The sequence below is a fragment of the Myiozetetes cayanensis genome, unplaced genomic scaffold (assembly GCF_022539395.1).
Source record: "Myiozetetes cayanensis isolate MyiCay16 unplaced genomic scaffold, myiCay2020 scf3, whole genome shotgun sequence".
Taxonomy (NCBI): domain Eukaryota; kingdom Metazoa; phylum Chordata; class Aves; order Passeriformes; family Tyrannidae; genus Myiozetetes; species Myiozetetes cayanensis.
Genome location: NW_026087521.1, coordinates 21,607,823 through 21,616,700, shown reverse-complemented (window position 1 = coordinate 21,616,700; position 8,878 = coordinate 21,607,823). Strand labels below are relative to the sequence as shown.

The 8,878-nt window shown below is 37.1% G+C and overlaps 1 protein-coding gene across 1 annotated transcript; it reads left to right on the top strand.

Moving 5' to 3' along the window:
* The first annotated feature begins 2,034 nt into the window (after window positions 1–2,034).
* On the top strand, window positions 2,035–6,446 carry LOC126644710 (hyaluronidase PH-20-like). The gene is made up of 3 exons (XM_050324376.1): window positions 2,035–3,003; window positions 3,838–3,927; window positions 5,742–6,446. Exons 1-3 carry the CDS (start codon window positions 2,035–2,037, stop codon window positions 6,444–6,446), a joined length of 1,764 nt encoding a protein of 587 aa, XP_050180333.1.
* Window positions 6,447–8,878: the final 2,432 nt, after the last annotated feature.

The following is an 8,878-nucleotide window of genomic DNA, read 5'->3' as shown; positions in this document are numbered from 1 at the left end:
TGGCTGAACTCTCAGGCTCAAAGGGTTGTGATCAGTGCTAGGTAGTCCAGCTGGAAGGAAGCCTGTTCTCTGTAATGTACACTAAGGGTTCATACTGGCTCCAATACTATTTAAAGTCTTGATTAATTAGCTGAACAATGGGGCAGAGTGTTCCCTCAGCAATTTTACAAACAATCCGAACTTGGGAGGAATAGCTGATATGCCAGAGAATCATGCTGCCATTTAGAGGGTGAGCAAAGCATCTTTGCAGAAATGAAGACCAAGAGCCTCCTGGATGACATTAACAAGAGTATCTGCCACCAACAGGTCAAGTAATGTAGTAATGTGTTTATTATTCACATCTATTTAGAACAGATAATGCCACACCTGCAGTGTTATGTGCACCCCTGGGCTCCTTGGTACAATAAAGCACTGGGCATACTGGATCAAGTCCAGAAAATTGCTACACAGATGAATAAGGGATTACAGTATTTGCCTATATGAGGAGAGGCTGAGAGAGACAAAAACGTTTAGCTCAAAGGAAAGATGTATTTTTTCTGCTGTCACCGCTGAGCAGTTGGGAGAAGTACATGTGGCCCTGTTTTCTACAAGTCTCATCAAGCTGATGCCATGCAAATGAGGTATTGCTCTTAGAGCAATTTAAATGAACAGAGCCATACCTTGTTTCCTGGTGATCAGATCTATGATCTAAGTCTAGCTTATGAAACTGATCCTTGGCAGGATTTCTTTAGTTATCACATCAGCAGCTGTAGAATGATAAAATATCTGTATGAATTTTTAGATTTCAGTCCACCCACTCCTTCTATACCAAGATTTGCAGTTTCCACTCTTAGCTGAATTCAATAAATACAGACCAAAATCTTCTTTGCTTTCTTTTTGATTTGTCCTCAGAGATTTTGCACTGTCAGCCACCCTGTGGTGCTCTTCATGGTGACTCCTATATTTTCATGCACACTCATATAATCCTTACAAACTCTATAGCCTCATCATGAGGCCTCCACAGAAAGTGACAGATTCAGGTTTGAACAATTACAAAATCAAAAGGTAAGTGGATTCAGGAGTTACTGCACAGAGGACTGCTTTAGCTTCTGGGCTACTATGTAAAAGTTGATGACTGTACCATGGCTATCACCACTAACATGTTTTTGAATGAAAGTAAATGTGGCTGCTCACTGTGGGTCTACTGACAGCCTCAGCTTTCCTAATGAACTGGGCAGACTTGGACTCGGTGTCACTTAATCTTTAGATCTCAAATGGCCTGAAGCAACACACAGATGACCATATACCAAGACTTACCACAGAGTTCTGAGCCTTTTTAAAAGAGCTCTGGACAGAAGATAGAGTGCCTACAATATTTCAGTTACCTCACTGATTTAAATGAGTGTACATGGATTTATTTTTCGCAAGTGTAAAACAGGTTCCAGTTTTGTGTTATATCTTCCCTCAAGCGCTGTAAAGTGTAAAATTAACAAATTTAAGAGCTAGAACTTTATTTTGAGGTAGGTGAGAAATATTAAATATACATTATTGCTGGTTAAAAGAAGTCATTGTGAAACTGCTCATGTTTACAGACATCAGTAATTGGCACAATCAGGGCTACTTCCAAGCACACTCACTCTGATCCATGAGTCACTGAATATCATTCCACTGTCAGTTTTATATATATAGCTTATTCCTCTATGATCGTACATTGTTCTTTTCCTTCAAAAGGGAATTATATTCAAACATTACAAGATATTCAAAATCACAAATGGTATTTGTTTTATGGTTAGAAATGAAATATTTATAATTTCTTACTTTATTTACATTTGCCCCTTTTTCTGTATTAGGTCTCGAAAATTGTTGAGAAGTTTCCTGCATCCTGAAATGACAGAGAGCCCTCTTTTATACCTAGAGAATATTGCTTAATAAGTATTAATATGAAGAAAGATATTGCATGGTAAAGCTTTTGACAGACTACCAACCTTCTGAACACGCAGAGAACATTTAATTTTTGTCTGATCACAAGCACCTAATGTCACTGCACATGCTACAATGGAAACTCTAAGACAAATACAAAGCTTTGGCATCTGTGTTACCTGTACGTATCCCATAGCATCGGGTGTGGTGTTCACTGCTCTTCTAGTTTCTTGCTGCTCATCTCTGACCATAAGAGCTCCTCCACTTGTTCCTAATTCACCTTTTCTTTCTATCTGGAATGCTCCTACAGAACTTTGTACTGAAAGGACAGGAGTGCAGCTGGACATGAATTTTTTTCCTTTCATTGGAAGCACACTGAAGACATCCATCGGGCAAAATATCACACTCTTCTATCCAGACAGGCTTGGCTACTACCCTTACAAAAATGAAGTCACGGGAGAGGCATTCAATGGAGGACTCCCTCAACTCTCACTGCTGGAGAATCATTTAAAAAAAGCCAAAGAGGACATTCAGTTCTACATTCCTTCAGATGAACAGCTTGGATTGGCTGTCATTGACTGGGAAAACTGGAGACCTGTGTGGATAAGGAACTGGGGATCAAAAGACATTTATAGACAGGAATCCATTGAACTGGTTCAGCAGAGAGACCTCAGTCTATCTGAAGCTGAAGCCAGAACTATAGCTAAAATAGAATTTGAAGCTGCAGCAAAATCATTCATGTTGGAAACTTTGAAGCTGGGCATAGAAATGAAGCCAAATCGTCTGTGGGGATATTACCTTTATCCAGACTGTTATAACTACGATTACAAACAAAACCCACATAATTATACAGGAACCTGTTTAGATATTGAAATAGAAAGAAATAATGAGCTTAACTGGTTATGGAAGAAAAGCACAGCACTTTATCCATCTGTCTATCTAGAGACAGCTTTAAGATCCTCCAGAAATGCCCAGCTTTTTGTTCGCAACAGAGTTCAAGAAGCCATTAGAACCTCCTATGTCTCTAATTCTACTCATCCCCTTCCAGTTTTTGTATATACACGTCCAGTATTCACAGACGTGTATGAGGAATATCTCTCTGAGGTGAGTGAAGCTAGACCCTAAATATTTTAAATTTATGTGGAAAGAAATTACCAGGCGATACTTATTTAGCAAATATGCTAACTTGTATCAGAAGAAGGTGTGCAATTTTATATAAAAAATTAAATTAATTCATCAAAGAAATTTGATCAATCAGAACACTGAGGTCTATTTTCAAACCTTTCTTATTATATTTATCAAATAGTGTTTTATTCTCTGAGCTGTCCTCACATGTAACAAAATATTACAAAGCTAGAAAGCATATTTAGCACATTAAGTCAAAGGAAAGAAATATGGGTAACCTCTTCCAAAGAGAATTACTAAAATTGAGGTGACCTAATGCCTGCATTTTAGGTTATAAGGAAAAAAATACAATAAAACAGAGTCTTTCTTTCCCTAAAAAGTGTTTAAAAGCTAGTTAGAAAATCCTGTCCTTAGTTGTACTTGAGTAGCTTTTAAAATGGTATTTCAGCATCTCACAGGTTAGTTAAGGTTAGCCTCTGAGCAGCCAGGAGGTAATGCAGAAAAATTAAGCTTAGAATGGTTGGAGGAGTGTATGTCATATGCCTAACCACTGGCTCAGTTTTACAGCCTTGTTTTTCTAACAGATGACATGTATAAATTGGATATAGTTGGCAACATTTTCTGGCATCACCTGTGCAATCCAATCCCAGAATAAAATTGTGCAGTTGAGAGCAAAACCTTTGCACCACGTATAAATCCTTGCTGTCTTCAAAATAGTTATTTTGGATATGTAATTTCTATATGCATTATACCTTTTGCCCTTGTGTTGTAGATTACTTACATTAGCATGATTCTTTGCACATTTTTCCTCAGGATGACCTGGTAAATACCATTGGAGAATCTGCTGCACTGGGTGCTTCTGGAATTGTGATGTGGGGTGATATGAATTTAACACAAAATAAGGTATGCCAGATCAATTATGACATGACATTTTTAAGGAGTAATAAAGTGAAAAGGATATGAAGCATTACAATTACTTACATCATATCTTCTATTTTTAAAATGATGATTCCATATTGCCAGCAGCCTTCTGTAGTCAAAACCCAGGCACATCTGAGGCTTATGAAGATCATCACTGACTACACAGAACAAGAGTTCAGTCTTTCAAAGGATCAGTGCTGTTGTGCCTGAGTAACTAGACAAACTATCATGATAACTGCAGGCAAGTTAGCACTTGTTTAATTAATATAAGTAAAGAATTGCTATATCTTCTTTACATTTCAGTCATGAGATAAAGAAAAAAATTACTTGGGCTTGCCCAGAACAATTTTTAAAAGATCCTTCTGCTTTTTGAAGAGGTGCACTTGGCAGTAATATTTAGAGCACTAGGAGGAGTCAGTCTGTAAAATTTCAGCCCTAGCCTGTTCTTTGTGTTTTAAGTACTACTTCATTTAATTGTATGAAAGATTTGAGTCAGAACAGAAAAAAACCTCTAGTTTATTTTGAGAAGGGGAAACATACAGTTTGAGAAACATTGCTACAAGGATACTCTCATAAATCTTTCTAGCTAGATGGTTCATAACCAGGCAAGTTAGATATAATGAACTGGGAAGACTCTAGTGAAGTTTTTTGTGTACAAAGAACTGAAACTTCAGCCCTGCCACATCTCCTGTTACAGAAAGCATGACTAAATAAACCTTCACAGCTCTGTAACAGTCTTATTCCCCAAAGCATTCCATTTCAACTTTTTGTCAGGGGCAGTATGTGCCTGCCCCTGAGAAAGGATATCAGGTTGCACTTGGAAATTTTTTGCCCATTATCCCAATATCAGAACACAGATGAGCAGCAAGTTCTATTACCTGAATTTTGAGAATCCTGTGAGCAAAATGAACTTTCCACAGCCCAGTCAGACTATGCATTTGTGCACTAATTGTACCTGGTTTTTTACAGCTTTCACAGTAATTAGCCCTTCAGAAATGAAATATTATTGTACTTCTGCATCAACCAAATATTCTTGGAAGTGTTTTTATATACACCTAAAAGAAAAACAAAAATACCTACATATACCTCAGATTCACCAAAGTGATCTCCATGGGTATAGATATTACTTGAATCTATATCTGCTATTCAGCAAATGCCTTAAGGAGACACAGTGTTAGAAACAGAGAGAGTTCCCAAAACCTCTGGTTATTAAATTGTGCCAAGCATATACAGAATATATGCCAATTTCATAATCAGTTAGAATGATCTCTTAGTATACTTTCAGTTTAATCATCCAACCAAAACTCTTTCAATTCTAAAATGCCATGAAAGCTCCCTACCCTGCAGCCTAGATATTCATGCCAGGAGAAAGCTGAAGTCTCACAGAGATGACTTGATAGAAAAAATATTTGTTCAGGTTGAAGAAGTGAGTTTTTTTCACTGGATTCCTTTGAACCATTCAAGATAAAAAAAGGAACTTCAATCCTTTGTGAAACTTCTTCAAATGCATCTGAATCAAAAAACTACATGAAATACAGGGATAAAATGAAAGCTTAAAGTTGTCTGCTTTCTGATATACATGTTTTTTGTAACATCTCCAGCAACTACACAAGGTAAATTTGCTGTGATCCTTGAATTTTATAACAGCTTCTCAGATAAACTTGCTTCCAACAACCAGTTATTATCAAAACCTCAGGAGAAACACTTATAGAGATACACTATAGTACTACTATTGGAATGACAGCATTTTAATGGTTTCCATACTAAACTATGGAGTGATGATGCTCTTTTCACAGAATACCTGTAGAATTCTGGACAACTACCTCAGAAGGACTTTGACCCCATACCTCATCAACGTCACAATGGCAGCCAGAATCTGTAGCCAAGTGTTATGCCAAGACTCTGGTGCTTGTGCAAGGAAAAAATGGAATTCCAGTGACTATCTTCACTTGAACCCTGAGAATATTGTAATCCAACTGACAAAGGATGGGAAATACACTCTACAAGGGCAACCATCATTTCAGGATCTGCAAACATTGATAGAAAAATTTGATTGCCACTGTTATGCAGGGCAAAGCTGTGAACCTAGAGCTGATATAAATGACATCCATTACCTCTATGCTTGCATTTCAGAAGATATTTGCATTCAGATATCCTCAAATTCCTTTTCTAACATAGAAGCCTCTGAAGAAAAGATCCTGTCTAACACAACTGCATTTTCATTTCCCTCTGAGAGTAAGGTGACATTATCTACACATCCTGAAATAGAAGATTTCCAATCTACCTTTGGAAATAATACGCTTAATATAACAACTGCAAAATATAACACTGTCACAGCTGCCAGTAGATACGATTTAGAAGCAAATGATACTCGCACTTTCAGTAGCTCTTCATCCTATAAGATAAAAATGTTTAATTTGGTTTGCTTAATTGTACTTTTGAGAACCTTAATACTAATGACCCATGAAAGTGAGAATATTCTTCTCCCTGGCTATGTTTGAAATTCTAAAGGTTTTATTTACAAAACAAACAAACAAACAAACAATTCCCTAAAGGCTTATGGTCTTATCTGTATCAGGTAACATTTTGTAATTCATAGATGACACTTCAGCTTGAATGTATTTCAGTTTAGTTTAGTTCTATAAACTACTATTTGGCCAAAGATATACTGGTCTGTATATATTGACTATACCATATGAGAGGATAATCCAGAATATGAAACATTTTTTACAATTTACATTTTTAACTGTTATATTAAGAAAATATGTTGACAACGCTGTTTTGTGTACTTCAAGTCAAGACAGTTAAATATATAATACATAAAACAATTCATCAGGTTTGATGCTCTATGCAAGAATTAATTTCATTTCATATGAATGGAACTAGCTCTTAAAAATATCTGGCTTAACTTTAGATCTGTGGGACTTTGTAGCACAAAATTTATCTTATGTAATATTTCTCCACTTTTCACAATACCTATAGGGGCACTGTGGTTTTTCTTGTAATTAAATATATTTCTAATTCTAATAAATGTTCTAATTTTAATGTAAATGTTGACTTCAAATATTACAGCTTCATTAGTTAAAATTTGAGCTGTAGTGGTTTATCCTTTCTTCTCACAAACTCTCCCCCTTATTTCAGATGTCCCTTCCTTGGCTTCCAGTTGTTTTGTCTGGCCAATGCTCACAACTCATCTGCTCTGCCTCTGCACTCCCTGCCAGCACTTGTCACCAGTCCTAGTTTCCCCATTCAGCCATCCCTAGCAATTGGATAGGGCTGTATGTGCCATTTGGACAAAAGTCTGTGGACATGGGACTTTATGCTTCATTATTTCCTGGGAAGTTTCTTTGGTGGAAACCAGCTTGCTCCTCAGGAAAACCTAGCAGTGGAGGCAGCAGGATGAGTGACTCTGGGGACCTGGGACTTCCTTTATTCACTTCCCCTGGTCCCTGATCTCAGAACCACCTTTTGGATCCAGTCTGCTGGTAGAACTGAGAGTATTTGCTTAATACTATTCCATTACCAAAAGCATTGTGAAAGTAGTAGAGATACCTCAGAAGAAGACTACTTTCAATATCAGGAATCTGGTTATGATTTACATATAGTCAGTTTAAGCACTTAGAAGCAATTAACTGCAGTTTATTTGATAAAATAACCTTTTCAAATTATTATGTCAGATGCTTAATAGACAGTTGGACTTCTGATGGGTGAAGACTGGCTGCTGGCATGAATACATTAAATAATTTCCCTTGAGCTAGGCATGATCTGGGTAAATAATTCACTCCCCCCCCAAGACAGAGCCTGCCTCACTAGTGAAAATAACAAGAATTTCATAGGAGCCATTTAAAAAAAGTTCATTCCTTAATCTAGTAGAAAACACAAATTATATCCATTCTCTTTGAATTTTCAGGTTTTTGGTCATAACAGAGGTGCAGAAAAATAGATGAAGCCTTTAGACTTAAGATGGAGAAACAGTGTTTTATGGCTTTTGAACAGCAAGTTATCAAGAGGATGTGACATTTTTCTCATCCCAGTTACAGTGATAAGTCCACGAGTCAAAGCTGTTTCTGCCATTTAATGTTCCAAGTGGAATCATGAATAAAAATATATATATGTAGCAGACTGCTCAGCAGAAAAGAATCCAGCTGATTTTGATCACCTTTGTTAAAACATGCCTTTTCACTGGAAACATGACTGGTAATATCTTAGCAAAACTTTCATGACTTATATGAAATTTGATTTTTTTCAGAATGCCTTAACATGGCTAAAATTTTATGCTGGCACACAGAGTTCTCATTTAAAGGCTGTGCAATTTTGTTAAATGTTTGGCAAAACTTCCTGAGGTTAGGCTTGTTTCCATCCAGAGCTCTGCAAGACACTGGATCTGTGCTAAGTCCGCTTGCAGGTTCGCAAAATCTACAAGTCTTGCCATAAATATTTTCACAATCAGCCAAGTAATAGCAAGCAGAACACTTGTGATGGAGAAAGCAGGAAATCACCAGAAAAGGAGAACTGAGAAGTTAAAATCACAGAAGAGTTGAAACAGAGCACCCAGGACCATCCAGTGGATGCAGAGGAACTGAACTGCAAAAGTGAAAGAGTGAAGCCGTGGAGAATGTGGACAGACCAGTCTCTTCCCGTTCAACAGTTTTATCTACCAGGTACTCAATATTAGCAACCCTTCCTCAAGGCTCACTGTAAAGATAAAGGAACACAGTAACTGACATGTTAGACCTTTTCATCTGATCCCATCTCTTTTTTTTTTTTTTTTTTTTTGAGAGCAGCCAGGACCAGAAAAGTAAATGGAAGGTGAGAGGAAAGCAGACTGTTGCAATAAACCGTGTCTTCCTATGATGCATACATAAGTAGCTATCTTGTGCTCTGATGCATACTTTACCAATCCCCTTTCAAACGTTCATTCAGGATTGTTTTT